General features: G+C 38.4%; 2 protein-coding genes across 4 annotated transcripts in view; one reads left to right on the top strand and one right to left on the bottom strand.

Annotated features, from left to right (window-relative positions):
- The window catches only part of ARMC8 (armadillo repeat containing 8), a 109,075-nt gene extending 104,786 nt beyond the window's left edge, over positions 1-4,289 (bottom strand). For all 3 annotated transcript variants that reach the window (XM_079155015.1, XM_079155016.1, XM_079155017.1), the window contains exon 1: positions 3,999-4,289. In XM_079155015.1, the coding sequence (XP_079011141.1) occupies positions 3,999-4,043 (45 nt within the window). In that variant the 5' untranslated portion in view covers positions 4,044-4,289. The remainder of the gene's footprint in view (positions 1-3,998) is intronic.
- Positions 4,290-17,021: 12,732 nt separating this feature from the next.
- On the top strand, positions 17,022-27,341 carry DBR1 (debranching RNA lariats 1). The gene is made up of 8 exons (XM_079155810.1): positions 17,022-17,366; positions 17,925-18,049; positions 19,843-19,923; positions 20,774-20,859; positions 22,436-22,660; positions 24,935-25,015; positions 25,480-25,625; positions 26,457-27,341. Exons 1-8 carry the CDS (start codon positions 17,170-17,172, stop codon positions 27,157-27,159), a joined length of 1,644 nt encoding a protein of 547 aa, XP_079011936.1. The 5' UTR covers positions 17,022-17,169; the 3' UTR covers positions 27,160-27,341.
- The last annotated feature ends 435 nt before the right edge of the window (positions 27,342-27,776 follow it).

Raw genomic sequence — 27,776 nt, 5'->3', positions numbered from 1 at the left:
CCAGGACAAGGAAAAAACTATTGATACATGCAACAACTAGGATGGATCTCAAAAACATTATGCTTAGTGACAATGCCAATCTCAAAAAGTTACATATTGTTTGACTCCATTTATGTCAACAAAATTATACAGATGGAGTTGGGCAGTGGTGCACGCCAGGGAGAATTGGGAGGCTGAGGCAGGAGGATTGAGAGTTCAAAGCCAGCTTCAGCAATTTAGCGAGGCCATGAGCAATTTAGTGAGACCATGTCTCTAAATTTATATAAAAAGGGATGGGGATGTGACTCAGTGAACTCAGCAGTTAAGTGTCCCTGGGTTTAATCCCCAGTACCGTTCCCCCAAATTACAGAGATGGAGAACAGATTAGTAATTGTCAGCAGTTAAGGATGGTGGCGGGGTTGGGCTGGAATATCTGGCAGGTGTGACTGTCAAGAGGTTGAAGGAAGGAGATCCTTGTGGTGATGGGACAGTTCTGTATTTCAGTAGTGGTGGTTACATGAATATACTCAAGATTAAAATGATACAGAAATATATACATTCGTATACCAATTTTCTGGTTCTGACATTGTACTATACTTATACGATGTAACCAATGAAAGAACCTGAGCCAAGTATATGCAGGGGCCTCTCTGTACTTTGCAACTGCCTGTGAATCTATATATTTCAAAATAAAAAGTTGTTAAAAACGCAATCAACATAAAACAATCCAAAAGTGTGGAAAACATGGAAGGAATTTGCAACTTTGTTGGAAAGAGTGAGGTCATAATGGTCAATGCAAACCAAAGACGAATAGAGGCCATGGTGCCATGTAAAAAGAGCTGGACAGTTTATTCAACTCCCAAAGCAGTTCAATCAAGCATTTACTGACTACCTTGTATTTGCAAGACACAAGACACAGTGTTTTAAGCAATAATGGGGTTAAAAGAAAAAATTGAGCACTTAGGTCTGAATGAATTTCCTCTCCAAGACAAGAGCCTCCACAAAAGCAGCTTCCTTCATCTGGAATGCTGTTCTCCTTTTTTTTTTTTTTCTTTCTAGTTAGTTCTTACTCATCCTTGAACTCTCAGTTCAGTGTCACTTCTTCAGGAAAAACCTCCTAGATCTTCTCATTGCCCACCATATAAGATCAGTTTCTTCTATTACATGTTTGAACAGCACCCTATATGTTTCATTCATAATACTAATCACCAATCATGAAAAACTGTGTGATTATTTGATAATATTTTCCTCTCTGGGCTAAAATCTCTAAAGGGACATAGATCAATGTGTCTCATCAATGTATTCCCAAATCCAATGCCATGCTTGGCAAATGACAGAAGCTCAAAACATTAGATAATAAATCCATGCAAAGCTATAGTTCATATGTACAATAAGTTACTGGAATTTGGAAGAAACCAATTATTCAGCCTGAGAAGCCAGTTTATATGGAATAGAAGGTTCATGCAGATAATAAAGAATTTTAAGAATCTTATTTTAGTTGTAGATGGACACAACACCTTTATTTTATTTATTTATTTTTTTGTGGTGCTGAGGATTGAACCCAGTGCCTCATGAGTGCAAGGCAAGCGCTTTACTACTGAGCTACAACCCCAACCCCTTCAATGTGTACTTTAGAAGAATTAACATAAAAACGGACTTGAACTGAAAAAGACACTAGAGGCAATAAAAATAATTAAAGCCAACTGTGTTGGGGCACGCCTATAGCCCCAGCTACTTAGAAGGCTAAGGTTGGTGAATCACTTGAATTCATGAGCCTGAGACCAGTAACATTGAGACCTTCATCTCAAAATAATTACTTAACTAAAATGACACTATGGAATTAAAAGGATACTGGGATACTGGTCACAAAACAATAAGATCCTGAATGAGAGAGGCCAGGGAAATAGAAAGATGTGAGAAACACTTAGAATAAAGAACAATAGAGATTAAATAAGGAGGAATGAAAAGGGGAAGAGTCAAAGAGAATTCAGGAGATTCAACAGTGAAAGATAGTACCATTAACAGAAGTTGAAGTGATGACTAAGTTCTCTTAGGAAAACGAATGTGCTTTGTTGGATGTGATGGAGGCATCCACACAATTTAAGATATGATATCTGATGTTAGAGAAAAGTCAAGGTTGGCAATGTAGATGCGCAAATTGAAGAGTTAAGGTTAGCAGAATGAATGAAGTTTCTGAGGAAGAAGGTAGAATGGGTCTTAGATAGAAATCATTTAAAACAATTTGATTCTCCCTTGGTCAATGTATGCATTTATCTAACTCAAGTGTAATCCAGATAATCAGCTGCTTGACAGTATTTCTGATATCCTCCTTGCCTTCCCTGAAGCACACAATACACAACTTTGTACTTAATCTGGTACACAACAAGTAGCTTTTAAAGGAATCAACCATTCAATTTTCTGATTGCTGCCTTAGGTAGTAGTCTGAAAGGTTGAAGCTTCTCTTTCAATTAGTAAAATCAGTGAACAGAGTTTAAATCAATTATCCAGGGCTTTGGGAAATCAGAGCTTTGGATAAATGATTTAAACTGTCTAAATTCATTTAAAATGAATAAGAAAATGAAACAAATGAAAATTTTCAACTGTATACACTATAGGTGTTGGTAACATACAAAAAGTAAAGGTGAACTGAAGGATAATGAATCTAAATGACAAAAGAGAACTGAGGATAGTCAAAATACATATATACAATTTTTTACAAATGAGGGAGACATCATTGGCCTGCTCTCCCACAAAACATGAGCATTACATTCAAGGTGGACTGATGTACTAATCTGCTTCAATACTTGAGTGAACAGTATTCTTCTAGTTGCAGTTTAAAAATAAGAAAAGCTAACAAAATGGATTGGGAGACAAATTTGTTGATAGTCTCCCAAAATTAAATTACCACTGTATTGTCAAATTAAGCCCTTTCAAGGTTGCAGTCTGCCACGTAACTCTAACCCTGAATCAAGCAATGTCCTCCGTGTTTTCAGACAGGCCTGTCCGTGAGAGAAGTCAGGGAAAAGAAACTCCAAGAACCTGACGAGTCATCTATAATTCAACTACCCTCTCAGCATCAGACTGGCTTCCACAAGTTTAAGACGTGGTCATTCTTTGTCTCCTTGTTTCCAACAATAGCAAATGAACCACTGGTAAACTGACCAGTCTCAGAGTCAGACAGCTAAAATTGGTTGTAAACCCTAAGAAGTCATCTCCCAGTAACTTTCACTGTTGGTCCTATTCTATCATGGGCAACGCAGGGAAGGATGAACGTTGTCGTCCTGTTTTTTAACTTAAAAACAAAAACGAGGTGTTGCTTCTTAACATATCAGTACGTTCTTTCTCTTAATAATGAGGACATCTAACCATTCCCCTTCAAGAAAAAAGGAATATCAGGCACAGGGAACAGAAAGTCCATTTATTCGGCTCTTAAGCCGTGACCTCCGGAGCAGAGCACAGGCAGGGGGTTTAAATAACCTCACACACAGAAGAGTTGCAGCTGATATGAAATCCCCATTGCCAAGAGGCAAGCTCGAGCCGGTGCCCAGGTGCTGGGATGCGATAAAAGACACACGGACCTGCCTGGCAGCTCTGAGGCCGCGGGGGCCAATGCGCCTGCACCTCTTCTTGCCGAAGCCCAGGGGAGCTGAGTGGGCGCTGGTTCCCAGGCCGGCGGCAAGCCTCACAGGGCAGCGCGCTCGGCCCGGGAGAAGCGGCATCGCCGGGAAGGCTCAGTGAAACGCCTGGCCGGACCCCAGCCGCGCGGCGGGGCGGCTGCCTGTGGCCCAATCCCCGCGCCTGCCGGACGCCGCGCAGGGAAGCCGCACTGGTGGGAGCTGCCGGAGTTGGCTCCACCGGGGTCCCGTCTATCAGCCGTCCACCCTCCCTCACTCCCGGCCCAAGCCGCAACCAGAGGACACCGCAGGGGGTGGTGCCCAGGAGACGCACCGCGCTCGGGGGAATGCGGCGGGCGGGTCCCGGGCTCCCCGGCAGGGAGGCGGCCGCGGAGGGTCACTCACCGAGAGGACGCTCATGCGGATTGGGGTCTCCAACAGGCACGCCATCTTGAGCCTTCCCACCCGGCTGCTGCCGGCGCCGGCGCGGGGGCCGGCACTTTCGACAGCCGACTACTGGGCCAACGGCAGGAACCTCTGCAGAAAGTCAGGCAGGTAGCCAACAACCGACCACCCTCTGGATGCCGCTCAAGTGTGGGAAGGGCCCGCGGAAGGGCAAGCAAAGGGAACCCGCGCCAAGAGCCTCCTCACGAATCGTCCTCTCGGAAACGGCAGCTACTGTCAGCCTGGGTCAGAGGTGGGCGCGGGCAGCGGTTTCCGCATGCGCAAAACTCTGCCGGCCCCACCTGCCGCTCGCGGTGGGTGGAGCCTCGGGGGCGGAGTCTCGCTCTGGCGCTGCGAACTGTCCAGACGGATAAATTGCAGTTTATACCTTCACGTATTCATATTCCGGAAAACTAGTACGTGGAGCCACCTACATAGTTTAAAGTTCATTTTCACATTCGTTATCTCTCCATTTGCACCAAACTCCTAGCGTCATTATCATCTCCATTTTAGAGGGAGGGAAATATGATCTCAAAACCAGGGTTCCTGCCGCCAACAAGAGTGATTATTTCACCATCTAGCGCTTAAGTGTGACCTGCTTTAGCGACGTGTGCCCGACCTATTTATTCTGGCATGGTGTTAAGAATAGACACTCTAGAGCAAGGGTTTAACCCTCGCTACTTCACTTACTAACCGCATTACCATGCACAGGTTACTTACCCTCCTTAGGTTTCAGTTTCCTGGTCCGTAAAATCAAGTTTATAAGAATAGAGGAACCAATAAACATAAAGCACTTAGAACATGTCTGGAAACGGAGAAATCATTACACAGTATACATGCTAGCATATCTCCACCCTTTATGTCGAGTGAGGGAAAAATGGGTCAACTATCTGGATATTTCCTACTAGAACACTCCCGATAACTGACGCCAAACAAAAACATGCCCTTTATCATATTTTCTGATTAATTCAAATCTCCTATTCCTTCGTGGGAATGTGAGCGCGGGCGCGTGCAGGTGCAGCACTGCTCTTGACTCTGTTGGACCGGTTTCACTTTCCTGCTGCTTGCAACCAGTAGGGTTTTCACAGGGTGGGTGCAATGAGCCTGTTACATTACTTGTCTTCCTTCCATTTCTTTAGCCACTCCCTAAATCGTGCTATTACCTCTTGGACCAAAGCAATAGCCTTCCAACTGGTCTTGCAGAGGACAGCTTTCCTTTCACTCTGCGTTCACCGCTGTCCTATCTTCCTCTGTACTTGGCTTCTAAATTCATTGTAACATTTATCACACTTGTTTATAGGTCTGTTTGCCTTTAAAAATATTGAGTTCCCAGAAGGCAGGAATTATATTTTAGCAAATCCTTCTTCTTACAACTATTTCCCAAGCTTCACAAATCTACAAACCACAACCGGGTACAGCATAGTACCTACATTATCTTTGCCAATTTGCACCCAGGAATTATTATTTATTCAATATCTTTCTTTAAAGCTAATCTTAACACATTAAAAAATTTTGGCCTCATCCTAAACCATAAAAAATCAAGTTTATAACGCTCTTTATTTTAATTCTATTGTACATTAACATCTATAACTACAAAAAAAATTTAAATGCCCCTCCTATAACACTTAAAATTATGTCATATACTGCAAACCACAACCGGACAGAGCATAACTCTTACACATAGCATACAAAAGTATTAATTTAATTTTCAGCTAACAATTGTATGATGCAGTCATTAAAGCTTTATGCAATCTATACTCCATCAATTCACTCGAGCTACATGTACTCCTGGAAGCCCTACCCCAAATATGCCTTAGGTGATCCCTCCCCTATGTCTTCATGCATCATTTTGTTCTTGCAGCTACCAATATATTTTAGCTCTTACAATGTATTGTAATTGTAGGGAATTTTTTTCTTAATTATTTACTGGTTTGTCTCCTCATCAGGCAATAGGGATTTTATCTCCTAGGGCTTTTATCACAATACTTAACATAGTCATTTACAAAATGTTTGCTAAACTTTTGGCTTAGTTTGAGATGGGAACAAAGATGTAGGTGCAGGTAGTTTATTTGGGAAGTGTTTCCTGGGTACAGAATTGATTGGTTATAGAGAGTGAGAAAAAAGAAAAAGTCAATATAAAAGTCCATTATTGAGGTCACTGTTTATTCCTTGAGCACCTCTGGTAAACATACTTTCCACCTTGGATTGTCCATCTTGAGGCTGGGGCATTGCCTATCACTCACCCCATCCTGTATTGGTTGAGGATTTCCCCCAGGGATGCTAACTCCTGCACCCTTGGCCTGCATTTGTGCATGGAACAGAGAGGGCTTCCTTAAGCAGGTGTACAAAGGCAGAGTCTGAAGATTTGCTCTTGTGGTAGAATACAGTCAATATACATCTGAGATCACCCAGAATTGTCACTACAGCTGTGGCTGAAATGGGGGATAGGGGTAGTTAGGAACTGTGACTTGAGGCATCCAACACCTCTGTTATCCAGGCTTCCCTGTTTTATTCCAGGAGACCAACATGGCTATTTTATAAGAAGGAAGCATTGAATAGCAAACCTCTAAGCCTGGGGGGTTCAGAAATCTTGTTTTTAGTTCAACTTTTGCTGCTAAATAACTTTAGGTACACTTTGAATATAAGCAAGAGTAAAAATTGAGGGGTAACAAGAAATTCGATTCCGCCTTCACATAACAATGGAACAGTTAATTTTGGCACTGCACTGAGGAGAGGGAAACACCCACGCCTATTTCCTTGCTAAGGGGAATAAAACTTCTCTCTCTCTCTCTCTCTCTCTCTCTCTCTCTCTCTCTCTCTCAGAGCAGTATTAATTTCTGAAAAAATAAGACAAGAATGGGAGTTTAATGATGAAAATAGAACACAGAACAAGAAGTTTGGTTGTCAGGAAAAAATTCTGGAAAGTATTTAAAAATAGTTACATAGAACTTCCCAAGATGCATAACGAACTATATATTTAAAAGTAGAAACATACCTATGTAAAAATAGAAAAGCTTAAAGTATAGAAAGGTAGATATAAACCAAAAAGTTAATGGTCCCAAAACGGATTTAGAAGAATCTTTTAAAGATTTGAAAACAGGATATTCTTTAAATAAATAAGGAAGAGAGAATGGATTAATTATGATACACAGGACATACAGTGCAGTTTAACAGACATGGACTGCAAGTTTACTTGTGTACACACTAAACTGGGATTTCAAAGTGGAATAAAGATGTGTTTTCTGTACTCAGCAGAGAGGAATAGAAGTGAGACTGGGAAAGGTTCAATAATTTGCAGAGGGTTACTTTGGGAGTGAGAGGCAAAATCAATCTGGGCATAAGTTTCTCTGGTTCCCAAGTCCTTTTTAGAGTTCCCTCAGTTGTTTGGGACCTGACAGGATTCTCCCAAATAGGACAACAGAGTAAGCATCTAAGAACCAGTCAATTAAGGTAAGTCTGCAAGGGCTTTGCAACAGGAAATGATACCTCGGGAATTCATCAGGTGCATGGAGAGTTGTGTGTGTGTGTGTGTGTGTGTGTGTGTGTGTGTGTGTGTGCTTTAACATAAGTAGTGAGATGTTTTTAAAACATCTTTTTACGTACCACAGTAAAATAAAAAAAAAATAAAGAATAAATTTCTCTTTTAAAAAATGAATTACTGCTATGGCAAAACTCTAGCTTACAAATGTAGAAGAAATGATGGAGTTAGAAAATCACCACTTGACAACTATATTGTCCCAGGCAACAATCATCCATGAGTACTAGAAGTCACTGGTGAAAACATGATGAGAAACAGGATACTTACACAGTCTCAAAGTATCTTGTCCCAAGATGCTAATGGTAGTGAATTCCTTTATTCAAGTGGCTATCAATATAATCACCAGTAATGGGAAGGACACCATGATATGCACTCAGAAGGATGCATCACTTCCATATGGTATTTCTGCTAAAAATGCATGTGTGTGATCAACAAGGAAGCATCTGATAAACCCTGAGGGGCATTCAACAAAATAACATACCTACGCCTTTCAAAAATGTTATAAAAGACAAAGAAAGACAGAAAGTGTTCCAGATTAAAGGACAATAAAGTGATATAACAAATAAGGCAGCTTGTGAGCTAGAATTGACCCTCGAACAAGGAAAACCATTTTTTTTCTTAATGAAAAAGTAACTCATTTAGAAAATAATAATTTTTAAAATCTGTAGGATTTAGCCAAGTATCCTGTAAAGTTGTTTATTAGGATAGATAAGATACATACATTCATATGTACATATATACTAAATATCTATTATATTCCAGGCACTATGCCCAGGAGTGAGAATACAATTATGATCAAGGCTGATATATTCCCTGTTCTCACAGACTTTTCGGGCAAGAGCTAAAGAGAGATAAGGGCACACAAGGTCAGAATGTAGGGTGTTACCATAAAGAAGAATAAAATTATGGCATTTTCAGGCAAATGAATGAAGTTGGAGAATATCATGCTAAGTGAGATAAGCCAATCCCAAAAAAACAAAGAACGAATGATCTCTCTGATAAGTGGATAATGATACATAATGGGGGGTAGGAGGGAGGCAAGAATGGAGGAAGGATGGATTATACAGAGGAAAAAGGGTGGGAGGGGTGGGAGGAGGAAAAACAACAGAATGAGACAAACATCATTACCCTATGTAAATGTATGATTAAACAAAAGGTATGTATGATTACACAAATGGTATGGGAAACAAGTTGTACCCTATTTGTTTACAATGAATCAAAATAAATAAATTTTTAAAAATTAAAAAAAATGTAGGTGCTAAGTGAGAGGGTGGAATTCAGGGGGCATATAGAAAGGAAACTTCACCAGGACCAAGGTCATAGGAAGCCCTTCTGGTGGAGCTGGTACCCAAGTTCTGGCCTGAAGTATAACCAGAAATGGACCAAGCAGAGCCCTGTGTGTTACTCCTCACAGAGCCTGACTTGTCCAGAAACATTCTCTAATTGTAGAATTAAGATACTGCTTCTCTGAATTTAGTAGTGGATACACTGGTGGATCCTCCAAAAAAACATCACCAGGACAAGAACTGTAAGTATTTCTTGGGGGAATAAAGAGACACTCCAGAATCAGTTGGTTTTCTGAGAGCTATAACATCTTCTGGATTTCACAGATAATGGGGAGATTCCCCCATCCTCCTCCCACAAGGTGATCACTTTAGGGGGATGTTCAAAATGGAGAAGCAAAGGTAATAAGCTAGGCAAAGTAAGTCTGATCTTTTCACCATTTACAACACAGGAATAGAATTTAGAAGTCATCAAAACACTAAACAAGAGATGCTGTATGCTTTTTATCCTGCTGAAATCAGAATGTCATACAAGATGTTTGACCAGTTGAGATTGAGAGATCAGAGACACCGCAGAACTCTTTTTGCTATCTGTGACTATTTGCCTCTCATTACAACTGTAGTTTAGAGTTTTAGCACCCGACATGCTCTCTCCCTAGTTTTGCTATAGAGTTAGGTGCCAGTAGGTAGTGGTAAGTGTCAGAATCAGTAATTCAATTTTAAGACACAGCAGATGACTGCTTTTCCTGATGTTTGCAACACTTTTTTTTATAAAACTGACTTTCCCAGGTGTCCCAAGAGCTCACTCCTCTCCTCCATGAAGTTTCTGCCCAATGTCATCCTAAGATCTTCCTGAACAACTGTGTCTTAAGTGTTCCACAACAATCCCTCTCTCCTCATCTGCTATGATTTTAATTATTCATTGTTTAAACGTGTTTTTTTTTTCCTTCCTAAGTTCTTTAGTTCTATTCAACTCTGTTTTGACTGGATTTCATTATCACATCACTTTTCCTCCAAGAAGGGCCCATGGGTGTTGTCTCCCTGGAATTCTTTCCATGTTTGAAAGCATCTGCTCGTTGCCTTTTACAGGAATGACAGCTGGTGCATCATATAGAAAAACCAAGCTCACATTGGGTAATTTAGGGTAAAACATTACAAATTATTGGAAGAACTAATGCCGAAAACCAGGAGTGGGTGTTTTGCTTGAGACCAGAACATTCCAGGGTCCATCACCACTGAGGATTTGCCACTGTAGAGTGTCAGACTTGTCTGCTACCACCATAATTGCCAGAGCCAGAAGAAAAGAGAAGTAGCTTTTATCTTTCTATTATCTTCTATTCTCATACAACCCAGAATAGGTTGTCAAACCTAATCCAGACCCTGATTGACAAGGGAGTGCAAGAAATGTAGTTTCTTAGCTTCTAGTTCCACAAAACAGACATAGAGAACTAATGATGTATATAATTTGAGAGTAAGTTGCAGAAATTATGCCTTTTACCCTAAACATTTCAGTATTCCCTGAAAACAAGGAATTATATAACAGCACTACAATGATCAAAATTGGGAAATTAATGCTGATACAATATTATCTAATTTATAGACTTTCCCCAGATTTTTCCAATTGCTCTAATAATGTCTTTTATGATACCACAATCGTCATGAATCTTTAGTTTTCTTTAATTTTTCATCTTTCTATGTCTTTGTATTTCAAGACTGTACTATATAAGTATCCATATATATGTATATATGCATATACACACATCTTAAATATGTGCTACTTATTTTGCAAAATCTTTCTCAATTTCAATTTGTCTACTGTTTTCCCAAGATTAGATTCAGATGTCAAAAACAAAATTACGATACAATTTGTAAAAAGATCTTAGTTATCTAATGGGTGATTCTAGTCTTGGGCAACACTCCATTCTATTAAGTAGGATAAGTACTCTGATGGGCTGGAAGAGAAAGTATGCTTGATAGACAGAAGAGGGCTGAGGAAAGCAGAAACAGAATGAAAAGCAGGAAGTCAAAGTTGTTTCTCTGTTAAGGTTAAAACAGAGGAATTTCTTTGAATCCTAATCGAAACTAAAATGACTCAAAATGGAAACTAAAATTGGGGATTTGGCTATTATATTTTACTCTCCTTGTTTCTTGCAAGGTCAGATAAACAACTTAGTTCTGGCTTGTTGACATGAAACTTTAGCATGAGTGACTCCATTTTGGTTTGACCTATTGAGCCTAGTCCAGAAGTTCAGTCCAAACCAATGACGTCCTATAAATTTTATTTTGAACACTTTTGGCAGGAGTACCACAGAAGTGATGTTGTGTCATATGAGAGGCTCATGATGTGAATTTATCAATTCTAGTGAGGTTTAACTTTGATCACTCTGGCAATTTCTCTAATGTAAAAATTCATATTATCTCTGTTATTTATTAAAGTATCCTTTGGAAAGATACTTTAAGATTTCATAAGTAATCTCAAATAATCGATAAGTTAAGACTATGTAAGGAACCTGTTACTCTTCCAAGTTTACCCTCCAGTTTTAGCTATCATTGAAGATTCTTACCTGAAATGATGATGCTAATAACGACAATGATTGCTGTATGGTAATTTCTAATTCCATTTTTTTTTCTATTTTTATCAGTCAGTCTTTTTGTGTAAATAAGAGATCTCCCTTCACCCCTGTATTTTATTTTATTTATACCAGTATGAAATAAGATGTTTCTCAACTTATAATGGGATTTTTCCCAACAAACCTATCATAAATTGGCTTGTTGTACATTTAATACACCTAACCTATTATAACTTAGCCTGTGTTGTTTACCCTCATGATTGCCTCGCTGACTGGGAGCTGTAGTTTGTTGTGCTGCCCAGCATCATGAGAGAGTATCATCATACTGTATATTGCTAGCCTGGAAAAGGATATAAATACAAAATTAGTTTAAATACAGGTCTACTGAATGCATATTGATTTTGTGCCATTTTAAAATAAAAAAATTTTGGGTCAAACTATCATGAGTCAAGGAACATTTGTAGTAGATTCCTACTTTATTCAATGAGCTGTAGGTTGTTACTATGACATATATATTTTGATACTGAAGTTGTTTCAGATCTGGCCAGTGGAAACACTTTCAATCTGGCATCTTTTTGAAGTTCCCAAATTCTTTAAGCACTTCCTTAATTTCAAGCTCAAGAAGATGATTCAGGCTCATTTTGTAATTTACTTGCCCTAGAATCAACTGTCTCAACAGGCTGACCTGATTTCTTTTGGAATTGTATTCAGACATCAATGTCTGGTGTGTGCCTAAGAAAGTTTTGGGTTTCTTTTTTTTTAAAAAAGAGACCGAATCTTCTTATTTGCTCACTTAGGCCCTGAACTCCCAGTGTCAAGCTGGCCTCCTGCTTCAGTCTCCTGAGCAGCTGGGACTAGAGGTGTGTACCACTGTGCCTGGCAAATTATACAAAATAAATGCCTAAGAAATTAATTTAAAAGAGAAAAGGTTTATTTTGGCTTATGATTCCAGAAGTTTCTGACAATGGTTGTTTGACTCTATCCCTTTGGGCCTGTGGTGAGGCAGATAATCGTGGTGGGAGTTCATGACAGAGAAGGCAGTTTGGAAGCAAAGAGAGAGAAGGAACCATGGTCCCAATATCCCCTTCAAGGCCACATTCCCCAGTGACCCAACCTACTTCTACCAGGCTCTACCTTCTAAAGGTTCCACCACCTCCCAGTGGTACTGTGGGCTACTGCCTATGGGGCTTTTAAGACCCAAACCTTAATAGGACTGAACCCAGAGCCTTGCACATGCTAAGCATGTCCCCTGCAACTGAGCCACAGGCCCCTAAGAAGTTTTAAAAGCACTTCTGTTAGCTTCATTCTGGGTAGTACTCCTAATAGCATATTTCCATGGTTGATAAGTGTTTCTTTTTTCATATTACTCATTGTTAGGTGCATCTCTATAGACACTGTCTTTCTTCTGATAGAATCAAGGAACTTCTTTCCCCCCATTCATGAGACTTGTTTGTTTTCCTCACAGTTTGAGAGCACCTGCATGTTCACTGGGCATCCTTTCACACGTCAAAGAGTTATCTTCATTGTTTGCTCAATTCATTTTTGTTTTAGCTTTTTCGCTGCTATGACTAAAAGATCAGGCAAGAATAATTTTAGGGATGAAAAGTTTATTTAGGGGCTCACGGTTTCAGAGGTCTCAGTCCATAGAAGGCTTACTCCATTCTTTGGGGCTCAAGGTAGGGCACAACAACATGGTGGAAGAGTGTGGCAGAGGGAAACAGGAAGCAGAGACAGTTGGCTCACCAGATTAAAAGTACATACCCAAAAGGCATGCCCCCAATGATCCTCCTTCAGCCACACCCTACCCACTTTCGGTTACTACTCAGTTAATCCCGTCAGTGATCCCTGATTCACTGATTGGGTTAAAACTCTCATAATTCAATCATTTCTCCTCTAAACCTTCTTGCATTGTCTCACACACGAGCTTTTGGGGACACCTCATATCCAAACCATAACAGTGTTTCTCCAACAACCCTCCTGCTTGTCCTCATTCATAATGGGAAGCAGGTGAGGATTCCTATTTCATTTGACTTTCTTTTGGCTGATTTTAGAAAAATCAGTAAAAATTCTCAAGTTTGTTGACTCATCAGTATGGCCTCTGGAATTGGTATTTGGGTTGGGAATAGAATTAGGAACTGAGTCATGAGGTACTCCTTCATTCTTATTTATAATCTATTTCCTTCTTTAATCATTAATTTTTTAAATCTTATAGCATGAAGTTATTGTTTACAATTGGTCACAAAAATTCAAATTGCTTGATATGTCAAAATTTTGTTGCAAAATTTACATGGTAACATAAGAAGATTCCATTACCCAACCAAAAAAATGACTAAAATTTAATAGACAATACCAAGTGCTGCTGATCATGTGGAATAATCAGAACTCTCTTACGTTAAGAAAGTGTAAATAAGCACACTCGTTTTTGAAATAGCATTAACTGCTAAAGTTAAACAAATACCTACTCCCTCATGAAGAGATTTACTCCTGGGCATAATCCAATGAAATGAGTAACTATGTCCGCCAGAAGATTTTACAAGAATGTGAATGGCAGCTTTATTCATAGCAGCTATAAATTGGAAACAATCTAACTGTTCTTCATGAGTGAAATAGATAAACTGTGATATATTCAACACAATGGAATACTATACAGCAATAAGAAAAATCATAGTATGGCTTTATCTATCTGTAGTACAGATTCATGGATTAATCTCAAGACATTACATGGAATAAAGAAGTCAGACATAAAATAGTGAATAATACAAACTGATAATTATCTGAAATTTAAAAATGGGCAAGGGGACTAGGGCTGTAGCTCAGAGAGCTTGTGGCAGAGAGCTTGCCTGCACATGTGAAGCATTGGGTTTGTTCAGCAGCAGCAACACATAAAAATAAATAAAATAGAAGTATTCTATAAAAGAAATCGGCAGAACTGATGATCTATGGCGACAGAGGTCAGAATAGTGCTTTTCTTCAAGCTGATCTGTGGTGACAGATCTATGATAGATCTATGGTGCTTCTGAAAGAAGGGACTTGGGAGGAAGCACAAGGGAATCTTTTAGGAGCATGATGTATATTAATGTACCTTAATATGGCTGGTAGTATTTTGGGTGATTGTCTATGTGAAAATTAATCAGACTGTACACTTAAGTTTTGATATATGTACTCTAAGTAAGTTATATCTCAATTTTTTTTAACATGGAGTCTTCTCTGCCCAAGAGGTACAACGTGGCTAATTGTAGGTTGGAATTACAGGTAAATCCTGGAGCCACTGTGGTGCCTCCCTCCAGAAAACGACGAAGAAAATTGAAATCAGTCAACCCACCAAATACACTCACTACTTCCCTGTCAAAGAGAAGAGAGGAGCTATGGGGATCTGGCACTGTGGTTGCTGCATGGAAAGTATAGCTAGTGGTGCCTGGACCTACAACCTCACTGCCACCATCACAGACAAGTTTGCCAACAAAAATGACGGCATTGAGGGGCTGGGGATATGGTTCAGTTGGTAGAGTCCTTGCCTCACATGCACAAGGCCAGGGTTCAATCCCCAGCACCAATAAATAAATAAATAAATAAATAAATAAATAAATAAATAAATAAATAAATAAAATAAAAAATAAAAAGGGGGCTGGAGTAGAGCGCTTGCCTAGCATGTGTGAGGCACTGGGTTCGATTCTCAGCACCACATATAAATAAAAGAAAAAAAAAATAAAGATCTATCAACATCTAAAAACTATTTAAATAAATAAATAAATAAATAAATAGGTCTAGGGATGTAGCTCAGTACTAGAGCACGCTGGGTTCAATCCTTAGTCCAAAAAAGTTTTTTTTTTTTTATTTTTTTAATAATGAAGGGATTGAAAGACCTGTAGAAACTGCACCATTTGAGTGCATTTGAGTACTAGCCAATGGTAAGTGTGTTAATTTAGGTTACAAAATTGCCTTGGTTTGTTACTTCTATTTAATTAGATGTTCTGATTTGAATTGCTTTAATAGTGTCCTTTCAAAAGATTTAGAAATCAAAGTTCTTCTAATTTGTATTGGAAAACTTTGCCGAGATGAATTCTAGTAATCCAATATTTTTTTCCAGTAGTCACATGACCATGGCATAAAAATATAAGCCTTACAGGTTACATATGTGTCTTAGCTTTTAATAAGTCTGTTATTGCCAGTTCAACTTTTTCAAGATACACTGATATAAATTATGCAAATTTTCATTTTTAAATGATAATTAATATCTTTAAAGGTATAGGCTGTACTACAGTAGATCAAGCATATACATAAGATGAAAAAAAGGTTTTTTTACATGAAGAAAAAATCTGGAAGAAAACGAGTCTGGTAAATAAGAAATGAGATAAGCTGGGCTCCATAAATGTACACCTGAAGTTTGAGCCATTTGTGAGGTTAAGACAGTTTAAACCCAGAAGTTTGAGGCCAGCCTGGGCAATAGAGTGAAGCCCTCATCTCAAAAAAAAAAAAAAAAAAAAAAGTTAATTTAACAGTATTGTACAAAGCATGTATACAGAAGGAATATAAAATGTTAAAAATTAATCAGAAATATTAATTTAAATATCACAAAATTATATCTTTCCTGTAAATTTCAATTGGCCTCAAATCACTCTGGAACTATGCCTTTATAGTTCATCTTTGATAATTTTTCCAGTGTCCTCTATTGTCATTATATTTACATGTTCTGTTTTTTATTTATTTTTAATTTTGAAGTGCTAGGGATTGAACTTGGTGCCACTATACCACTGAGCTACATTCCCCATCCTTTTATTTTCTAATTACTTATTCTAGTTTTTACTTGGAGATAGGCTGGCCTGGAATTTAGAATTCTCCTGCCACAGCCTTCCCAGTCTCTGGAATATTAGGTGTATGCCACTGAGCCTGGTTGTCCTACTTCATTTTGAATCAACTTTGGTATCTTTGTTCCTAGAATTTTGTTTATAAAGTCGATCAGAGATGGTCTTATCATTCCCTGTATTTCCTTGAAAAGATTACATTTTCTTGAGTAAGCTTTCCAGAGGTGTCTCCCTTGTTTCTATCTTGGCCACTCATTTTTCATTGACCAGTTTGGTCCTTTTCTCTCCTCAAGTTTTCAAGACGTTGATTTGCTTTCATTGAGCTTGCATCCTAGTTAGGCAAACAACTATTTGGAAGCAAAAGGCAAAATTCTCAGTCCTCTTATACACCCAACTACCCCATAATTTTAGAAATTCTTTGGGGGTAATTTTTAAATCTTCAGTTTTAAAATTTCACTTCAAATTATCATTTTTTGAATGTCCTTTTAAAATCTCTTGTTTAATTTCTAATTCACCATCAGAAAACTGTCATTGCTGGGAGAGGTTTCGTCCTAGAGAATTCGCCAGTCGCTTCTGCTCGTTTGCCTTGGGTTTAATTTTACCAAACTAAATTCCTACCTCAAAGGATTATATCGACTCTTCTAGTTTTTGAATTGTGTCATTGGTCAAATTGCTGGGACTCAAGGACCCGCGAAAACTGTCAAAGCCCCATTGGACTTGGAAGTTGCCCGGGATCCTGCTGTCAGCCCTGCCCCGTCCCGATCCCGCTCTCGCGAGACCTGGGAACCGGAAGCTGATCTTACTGCCAGAGTCAAACGCGGCGGCGGCTCTGTTCTTGTTGGCGGGAGCGGAGCGCGGCTCGGAGTTGCGCGCAGTCCGACGCGGGCCGCAGGTGGTCTCGGACTGTGTCCCCGGTGCTCAGCGTCCCTGGCCGGCAGGATGCGGGTGGCCGTGGCCGGCTGCTGCCACGGCGAGCTGGACAAGATCTATGAGACGCTGGCGCTGGCCGAGCGGCGTGGCCCGGGGCCCGTGGACCTTCTTCTGTGCTGTGGCGACTTCCAGGCGGTGCGCAACGAGGCCGATCTGCGCTGCATGGCTGTGCCGCCCAAGTACCGCCACATGCAGACCTTCTACAGGTGAGGGGCGCGGCCCGGGCCTCCGACCCCGCGGGGCGGAGCGCGTGACCCGCCTGCAGTGGGCAGAGACCAGGACTGGGTTCGAATCCCCTGCGGTCGTGACTAGCTGTCTCCTGTCGTACCCATCTTTGTTCACCGCAGGACTTGGCGCTTAGGAAATGTCACTTTCCTTTTTTCTACACATCTGTCTGATCTGTTTCACAGGGATCGTGCTTGAGGGGGAAACCTGGAGGAAGAAGTCAACAGGTTTAGATATCTTGTACTTGATAGGACTCTGGAATAAGTTCGTTTAATGATCCAGGAGTTTTTACTGTACGCTGCTATGTGCTAGTACCGGTTTTAGAAGCTTGAGTTATAGTCATGAACCCGACCTAGTTCTTGACCTCATTGGTTCTGCGCTGGCTTGAAATTCGCTCTTCATTCCTAAGGACAAGGATGGATATCTGGGGTCCTTTACGAAGGACTTTTTTTGATGAGCTCAACTTTTTCCTTCCAACGCTATTTTGCTTTTCTGTTATGCCTGCTTTGGTAATTGACAGCTCTACTTTTCTGTTCTAGGTATTACTCTGGAGAGAAAAAGGCCCCAGTTCTTACAGTCTTCATTGGGGGAAACCATGAAGCCTCAAATCATTTGCAAGAGTTACCCTATGGTGGCTGGGTGGCACCAAACATTTATTATTTAGGTATGTGTTCGTGTATAAGTTTTTAGTTTGATGAATTGGAAGACCCTGTCAGGATTTTGAGGTGTATAGTGTTTGGGGGTATATTGTGAATTTAAATAGTTAATCATGAAAATTCAATTAAAATAATTACTAAATGGTTACATCATAAAAATATGCCCTTGCTTCATCTAATGTTTTAAGAGATAGTTAATAAGACTGCAGATACCTTACACTATTAATATCCTTGTTGTTGTTATTATTATTATTATTATTACTGTTTGTAGAACTGGGGATTGAACCCAGCCAGTGGTGCTCTACCACTGAGCTAAATCCCAGCCCATTTTATTTTTTATTTTAACACAGGGTCTCCACAAGTTGCCTAGCCTGGCCTTGAGCTAACAGTCCTCATGCCTCAGCTTCCTGAGTAGCTGAGATTACAGGCATATGCCACCATGCCAGGCTTACTCTTCTTATTAAATGTTTAAAAAATCATAAACTTTTTGTAATGGAAGTTGTTAAACATACACAAAAATAGAGAGTAGTATATTGATCTCTGTTCTTGTTAATCATCTTCAACAACTACTATGGAGCTGGGCATATAGCTCAGTGGATAGAGTGCTTGCCTTGCAAGCACAAGGCCCTGGGTTCAATCCCCAGCACCGCCCCCCCAAAAAAACCACACACTATTATGCTGCTATCCTTGTCTTCAACCTGCATTTCTCTAAAATTTTTTGTGCAGTAAGATTGGAATATTTTAGAGCAAATTGCAGCTATTAGATTATTTCATATGTAAATACTTAAGTACATATTATATTCTTGATATATAAGGATTTTTAAAAAACACCACAACTAGGTCCATTATTTTACGTAACTAAAGTAACACTAATTCCTTATTATTCCCTTGTTCACGCTCAGATCTCCTTGCATATCTCAAAGAGGTCTGCTTTACCATTGGTTTGTTCAAGCAGGATCCAAACAAGTTCCACACATTTCATTTGGTTTTCTTAACTCAGAAGTCTGTTAGACTATGATGTTCCTCCTTTCTTTCTCTCCCTATCCCCCCCTTTTCATGAAGCCATTTATTTGTTGAATAAAAGGGCACATTTGTTTTATAGCATTTCCTGCATTCTAGATTCAGCTGACTGGATTCCTTGTGATATCATTTAAATTTTTTCGATAACCCTGTGTTTTCTGTAATCCGCATTTAGATTTATCGACTTGATTAGATTCAGTTTCAGTTTTAGTTCCTTTAAACTTTTCAGTCTTTTCTTCTCTTTAAGTGCATGTTTTTTCCTAGTACTGTTTACTGGTTTTCCAATGATAAATTAAGAACTTCAGAAATTTAATTTCTCTACATCATTACTGATTGACTGTCTTTTGACAACTGCAATATTGCAAAAAGGTGAAATTGTTAGATGATGATCAATCAGAAATGAAATGTAAAACTGCAGGTTCTTTTACCTGTTGACTTGCAGATGTATAATGTATAAATCCATTATACAACATTTTTCCTTATGTTTCCCCACCACCTCACACTTATGTTCAGTTAGATACCAAATTATGTCAGTTTCCTTTTAACACTCTACGTTTATCCTGTCCAGAATCAACTTAGTCTCTTGGCTACTTTACTTCTAGGCCTTCTCACCCTAGTTTTACCTTATATATTGTTGACCATGTAAGAAAAGTAACCTCATCATGGCACTTTATATCAAATAATTTTAGGACTGTGTGGAATTCCAGGCCTCTAACTTATTTATTCTTAGTAAAGAGATTGTTTTTGTCTATAGTAACTTTTTAATTGTGTCATTTTTCAGGTTTGGCTGGCGTGGTAAAATACCGAGGTGTAAGGATTGGTGGAATCTCCGGTATATTTAAATCTCATGACTATCGAAAAGGTATTGCTGTTTTGGGGAAATTATTTTTAAGTTTTAAAACTCACGTGCCCCAGAGTAACAAGCAAAATATATAGTTTGACTTATTCATAACAATTTTTTCTGTGAGTGACTTTATTCTTTTTATTATAAAATGTTTTATACACATGAAGATATAGACAACCCTAGCATATCTGTGTATCCACCATCTAGTTTGACATGTATTTGCCATTTTTAACTTTGATTTTTTAAAAATAAAACAGTACAGATAGAACTAAAGTTCATTGTTTTCCCATCCTCTGTTTTTACTCCTTTCCTTCCTTCCTCTCCTTGCCAGTAAGTTACTATTCTCAATTTGGTAATTTATCATTCACTTTATCCTTTTATATCATTGCTGCACATATAAGAATTTTAAACAATGAATTATATAGTGTGTTTTAAACTTTGTATAAATGTATCTTATTGCTAGTAACTTCTGCAGCGTTCTTTGTTTAACAAGTTTTTGAAGTCCATATTGATACATGTAACTAATCTGTTCATTGGTATATTATATCTCATTGTGTAAATATACCACAAGTTACCACTCATTCCACTGTGTTTGAATGAGTTAGACCTTGATTTTTAAAGTTAGAGAAATAGCTTGGATTCATATTGATTTCACAAATTTCTTGAATTCAGTTGTCAGTTAAAACTTATATCCTTGGTGTAGATGTCAAATCACAAATCTGTTCCCTACCCCTCTCTTATCCATGATTCTGAACCATTGGTATGGATGTACAGAAATAGGCTGGTCTGCTTGTGGCACATTCGAGCATGAATTGAAACCAGTTTTGGGAATACAACTGTAATAAAACTTATTTCTCTTTACTTCAAGGTCATTTTGAGTACCCCCCTTACAACCCATCTACAATAAGAAGTATATATCACGTGAGAAATATTGAAGTCTATAAATTAAAACAGGTATGTCGGAAGTATAACATTGAAAAGATTGAAAAAAATTTAAAGTAATTTTGTTCCAAAATGTATTTTGATTATATTGGTATACTGCTTCTGAGAACAATCACATTTTAAAAATGTGATTTTCAAATTGCTTTCAGGAGGTTCATAGATGAACAGTTTTTTATAATGCTTTAGAATTTATTTTGGTAGGTAAATGTTATAAAACATTTAATTCCTGATTTCAGATGTTATACTTAGGATAACCCTAAGAATATATATTGAACTCAAGTGATACTTTGAAGAAAAAGTTAAAACATTTTATATGCTAGTAATTAAATAATGGTATCAAAGAGAAAATAATGGGAAAAATGATGAGAATATGGGGAAGTTGTGAAGATGTATCAAAACATTGGTTTAATGGGAAAGTGCATGAAACTAGGTTTTTGTTTGAGAACCTACTATGTGGTTGAGGCTGGGCTGAGCAGTTTTCATATATGGTATTTTGTGTAATCTCAGCTCAAATCCTGTGAGGCAGATCTTATTGTAACTCCCTCACTTTAAGGATGAGAAGCCAGGGCTCAGAAAGGTGAGTACCTGCCAGAACCTCCCAGGTGGTCCAGTGGAAGCACCTGCCTGACTGCTCAGGCCCCTTCCCCTTTCCTAGAGCCTCCACAGGGTCATAAGATCGCTTGCTGGCCTTTCTTTTATGAGGTATTCAATACAGTTCCCTTGGGTGGCTTTTCCCTTCCACCTGTCCAAAACCTATCAGTCCTTTAAGACTCAACTTAGATATCATTTCCCAATTGTGACTTGTAGTTTAGAGTCATTACCCTTCTCTGAAGTTTCACTGTGCCTCTTGTCCATACTAGTTATTCAGTGGGTAGTCATGTCTGGCTTACATTTTATATTGTTTTGGCCCGTTATTTAGGTTGTTTTAATTTAGTTTTCCAAGAATTTGTTACAGATTACTTGAAGGTGCTGGGATAAGTTAAGTATGCATTGTGTTTTGTGTCCTCCTCATGAAGATACCAGCTGGCCACTTTGTATATTAAATATTAATTTATATAGTCAATAGAGAGTTTTTGTGATGCTATATGAACTCATTAGATCCCCCCGCCCTCTGTGATCCTGGGATCCTGCATGCTAGAGAAGTGCTCTACTACTGAGCTACTTCCATATTCCTGCTTCTGGTAAATCTTTGGGTTTGCTATATCAGTTATGTTAGTGTGTTCTGGGTCTTCAGAATCATCATTTCTTTACCAAGGAGAAAAGAACTATGGTTATTATATATTTTAGACGCAGACTTCAGCTGATTGACAGTCTAATCAAAGTGTGTCTCTGTTGCTCTGCCTTACCACAGAAAATAGGGTAATTTCAGAGGCAGAGAAAAAACTGCTCCACTTTGCCTAGATGAATGAGGAGCCTCATTTTTTTTTTTTTTTATTTCCTTAAATAAACTGTCTCTAGAATGAATTACACAGAACTCTAGATATTTAAGTGCATGAGTGGTTGTGTGCTGCTGGAGAGAAGGGAGGAGGAGATTATTTTTAGTTAATCTGTCTTTAAGAGTTTTCTTTTTTTCTTTCTGTTTTTAAAGCTGAAGCAGCCTATAGATATATTCTTATCTCATGACTGGCCAAGAAGTATTTATCATTATGGAAATAAGAAGCAACTTCTTAAGATGAAATCTTTTTTTCGACAAGAAGTGGAAAATAACACATTAGGAAGTCCTGCTGCTTCGGAGCTTTTAGAGCACCTGAAACCTACTTACTGGTTTTCTGCACACCTTCATGTGAAATTTGCAGCCTTGATGCAGCATCAGGTAGAAATCCAAATATGTATTCCTTCCTTTAGCAAATACTTATTGAATATGAAATAGGCACTGTTGGCACAATTGTCGTTAGACAAAGAAATGAAAGGTAATTCATCTCTCGGGAGTAGCTCAATACAAAATGTGGGGAAGAGAAAAGCAAGCAATTACAAAACAGTGTAAGTTTGGTTACAGAGTGCTAACATGCTGTGGGAGTGATGGTATGGGGACGTGGCAGAGCTGAAGAGAGAGAAGGTTTCCAAAGGCTGAGCTGAGTCTTGGAAGTTCTAAGGGTATGGCATTTGGGGAACTGCAGCTAGCCCCTGTGGCTGAGGCATAGGGACAGATGAAACTGGAACAAAAAAATCTTAACTGCCTTCTGGGCCAGGCTCCTGAGTTGGGGTTTAAAGCAGAAGTTGATGTGGAAGCAATGAAACCGCATGCGTTTTAGACAGATTTCTTTGGCAGCAGTTTTGTATATGGATTGGAGTCATATGAAATGGGAAGTACAGTAGTCTCTTATAGCAAAAGAGAGGGTTCTGCCTAAAGACAGAGAGTACAGAGATTGAAGCAGGGTCTAGAGAGACTTTGGAAGCAGAATCACCAGGGTATGGTGACAGAGAGGAGAGAGTCTAAGATGATTCCTTGAGTTCTCTTTGGGTAATTACATAGATGATGTTTGATGGAAAGTAGAGAATGAATACTTACAATTAGTCTTTTAAGTCTAGTATGGAATTTTCAGGAATCTTTAATGCACTAATGGGCATTGCCTTTCTCAAGAGTGGAATGCGATGTGTAGTGGTTCCCAAACTTACTTTGTCAAACACTTTTTTGTGTTAGAAGTATACTTTCACAATGTTCCTAAAATGTGGTTTCGTCTGAAAACATTTGTAAGGCCGCTTCTCTTGTGGACTTACTGTTCTCACAATAATTTTCTTAAGTAATACTAAAATTCTTAGACTTCTAGAAATATATAATATTACCTCCCGATTTCACTGGGAGAAGGGCAAAGGTTAATTCTTCCACTTTCATTTGTGCCACTGCCTCTCAGTGATCACAGTTATTTAAAGTTCAAGTCACCCATTTATGTCTCTTTCCTTTTCCACATTGTGCTACTCTCTTCTGCCTCTTAGGGCTCGCAGCACTCTTGGCTCTTGGATTTTTATTGAAGCATCTGATGTGCTGCTTTCCCCACTCCATCTTCTGTTGTCTGCTTCAGGATGTACATCTCTGCATTAATGCTACGTTAGATCCCTTTTTATTTGTTCCTCAGCCTCCTCTGACTTTGCTTTTCTGTTTTAGTCCCTTCACCAACACCAAAGATTGCTTTTCCTTAGAACTTCTTTACGGCCAAGATCTGCCTGTAATCTCTGCTTCTCCACCCTTTTCAGTACCTCCTTAGAAAAGAATTGGTACTTGGTCCTCAGCAGGATATACAATAACTTACTTTCTTTTTTCCTTTTTTTTAACCTCCAAGTCCCTTGTTTCAGTGAGTCACTTCTGTACTGCTTCCAGTATGACATTCATGATTGTGGTTTCTGTCCCGTTTCCTTTTATTAGTTCACTTTTGAAAATAATAGCTTTATTGGAGTATAATTTACATATGAAATAGTAACACTTTTAAATGCATAATTTAGTGATTTTAAGTAAATTTCCAGAGTTCTGCAGATATCATATAACAAAGTTTTAGAACCTGTCCATTGCCCCCAAAGACTCTGTGCCTATTTGTAGTCAATCCTTATTCTTATCCTCAGCCCCAGGCAACCACCAATTCAATTGCCTCTTCTAGACTGTTCAAATAAATGAAACCTAGAATAAATACACTTCAGCATCTGCTTTTCCCCCTGGCTTGTTTTTTTGAGTCATTCACGTAGCATGTATTAATATTGAATTCCTTTTTAGTGCTCAGTATTTTATTTTGTGGATATATTACATCTACCTTTGGTAGTTTTAGTTCTGCCAATTTACTTCACACTCTTCAGTTATCTTTTATCTTTGTAGTTTATCTTTGATTTATGTCTTGTAAGCTTTCATTTGACATGAATATCATCATCAATTTTTGCTTTGAAATTTGTAAGGAAAGTAAATCCCAGAGAATTAAGCACCTTGGGCAAGGTGCCTTTGCACAAGTAGATATAGAACTTTTTTTGGAAAAGTAACAGTCATTCTTTTGACATACAACTAAGGCATGTGGCCTGTGCAATAAAGATTATTTCTTCTGTTCAATGTATGAATGACTTGTGATGTTTTGACATTTTTTCTTAAATCATGGTTCATATTGTCTAGGCTGCGGATAAAGGACAGACAGCCAAAGCAACCAAATTTTTAGCCTTGGACAAATGCTTACCACACAGAGACTTTCTTCAGGTAAAAAGAAAATGAAATAACTTTACGATATAATTTTACTCTTCGAGTAGTTAAAAACATATTTTTAATTTTCCTTTCAGGATTTATTTGTGCTCTTTGTAATTTAGAGAATCAGAGAATTCTTAATAGTATTAGGGATTGAACCCAGGGGTGCTTTACCACTGAACTACATCCCCAGCACTTTCCCCCATCCCATCTTTTTAAAATTTCGAGAAGGGTATGCCTAAGATGCACAGGCTGGCCTCAAACTTGTAGTACTCTGCCTCAGCATCCCAATTGTGCACCACCAACCCTGGCATATTCTAAGAATCTTTGAGGCTATTTAAGTTACATTGATGTTTTAAATTTAAATGATTGATTTACAATTGTTTTAAATTCCCTTTTAATTTTCTTAAGTAATAATAAATTCTTAAGACTATTAGAAATATATGATATTACCTAAAGTTATCAATTTCTTCCTGTAGGTATTAGAAATAGAACATGACCCCAGTGCTCCTGATTACTTGGAGTATGATATTGAATGGCTCACTATTCTCAAGGCTACTAATGATCTTATTAACGTGACTGGGAGCCTGTGGAATATGCCTGAGAATAATGGCTTGCATACAAAGTAAGTCTAACCTCTTTAGGACTTTCTTCCCCGTGTGTACAATTTTGTCTCTCCCAACTCTGTTTTTTTGTTTAGTGTTTCGGGGAGTGAGTTTGGTCTATAGAAAGAAGGAGGGGGGCAGGGTAAGAGTGTTTCCTATAATCTGGGCATTTGGCAAACCTATCAATTGCCTGCCCAGTGACTTGACACATCTTTTCGGGCACAACACTTGCCCGAGGTTCCCAACTTGGGACTGACTGGATGACTGCAGCCTTTGGCTCCAGCAGACACTGGTGATGAGGCCCCACCTTTGTTTTTAGTCAAGGGAATTTTTGTTGATTGAGTGTAAAAACAATCCAAGATTGACGACTGACTGTTATAGTCTAGAAAACTACAAGTTTTCCATCTAAGGAAGACGAGCAGGGCTGGGGAGATAGCTCAGCTGGTAGAATGCTTGCCTTGCAAGCACAAGGCCTTGAGTTCGATCCCCAGTACCACAAAAAAAAAAAAAAAAAAAAAAAAAAGAAAAGGAAGACGAGCAAATGAACCATTGAACATCAATCCAAGTAAATTTGTAAGTGGAAAGTGTGGATAGAACTATAATGAAGTGAAAATTTGGTTCACACATTAAAATAATAACTTTTGAAGTACAAATTAAGGATTTTTTTCCCCTAGGAGCTGTGAGCTGTTTGTTATTTCTAAGTGGTCCTTTGCTAACTAAACTATAATTTTACTACATGGAATTTGATAGATTTTCACTTTTTATTCTTGTAGTTGAAGTCCATAGTTAGGTTCATCATTTGTTGAGTGAAGTTGATAAAATATAAAAGTCTGTTGTTCTGACTTTTATAGGTGGGATTATAGTGCAACAGAAGAAGCTATGAAGGAAGTATTGGAAAAACTGAATCATGACCTCAGAGTTCCATGTAACTTTAGTGTAACAGCTGCTTGTTATGACCCTACCAAGCCACAGACTCAAATGCAGCTGGTTCATAGGATCAACCCTCAGACTACTGAGTTTTGTGCGCAGCTTGGCATCACAGACATTAATGTCAGCCTTCAGAAGTCCAAGGAAGAGCATCATTTGTGCGGTGAATATGAAGAACAGGACGATGTGGAGAGTAATAACTCTGGAGAGGACCGGAGTGAATACAATACAGACACATCTGCTCTATCGTCTATCAATCCAGATGAAATAATGTTAGATGAAGAGGAGGAGGATGAAGATAATATTGTAACTGCACATAGTGACACGAACACACCATCCATAGAACCCTCTTTGAATCAAGCTTCTGACTTTTCTGCAAGCTTCTCTGATGTCAGGATCTTGCCGGGTTCCATGATTGTATCTTCTGATGATACATCAGGTTCACCAACTAGTAGAGAAGGGAAACTTGGTGAGGCTGTGGAGGTGGAGAATGAGAAGGACTTAACTGAGGTGCCATCGAAGAGACTGAGTGATGAACATGAACCTGAACAAAGAAAGAAAATTAAGAGGAGGAATCAAGCAATCTATGCTGCAGTAGATGATGATGATGATGATGATGTGGCATAAGACAGTTTACTTAGTATTACATGTAGATATGTAATTTTTGAGACCCTATTTTTAGAGTTGGATTTTTGACTCAAGACTTTGTAATAATGAAGTTACATAAGAGAATTTTAGTTAGATATCGACTTTGTCTTAAGGCCTTTGTATGTTTCAAATATAAACATATTAAAGTTTCATATATTCACTTGATTGACTACCTTATTTTGAAGACATGTCATTCACTTCCATTTTTCTATCAAACACTTATTATACATGTACTTTGTGCCAAATATTCTTCTACAAGATGGAGCTATTAAGATGAATAATATAGGAATTTTGGCCTTCAAGGAGTTAATACTATAAATGTTTTGGTGTGTAAATTGTGGCATATGTATTGATATTTTGTTTTACAAAGTTATGTCATTATTGTATATATGATTATATATGCTTTTCAATTATTATAATTTTCCCTCATGGTCAGCTCTTAGTGTCTATTAAATATAAATTGAAATTGAAGATGGTAGGTAAGATTTCAGAAAATAAATCATAAATACTGAACATTGGTAAACAAAATATTACACGTAATTGCTGAAATTAATATCCTATTGATGCTTATATTTTATCTTTAGCTTTAATTTTCA

The sequence above is a fragment of the Sciurus vulgaris genome (assembly GCF_902686455.1).
Source record: "Sciurus vulgaris genome assembly, chromosome: 10".
Taxonomy (NCBI): domain Eukaryota; kingdom Metazoa; phylum Chordata; class Mammalia; order Rodentia; family Sciuridae; genus Sciurus; species Sciurus vulgaris.
The sequence above is the reverse complement of the archived record's forward strand: the minus strand, read 5'-3'. Positions and strand labels throughout refer to the sequence as shown.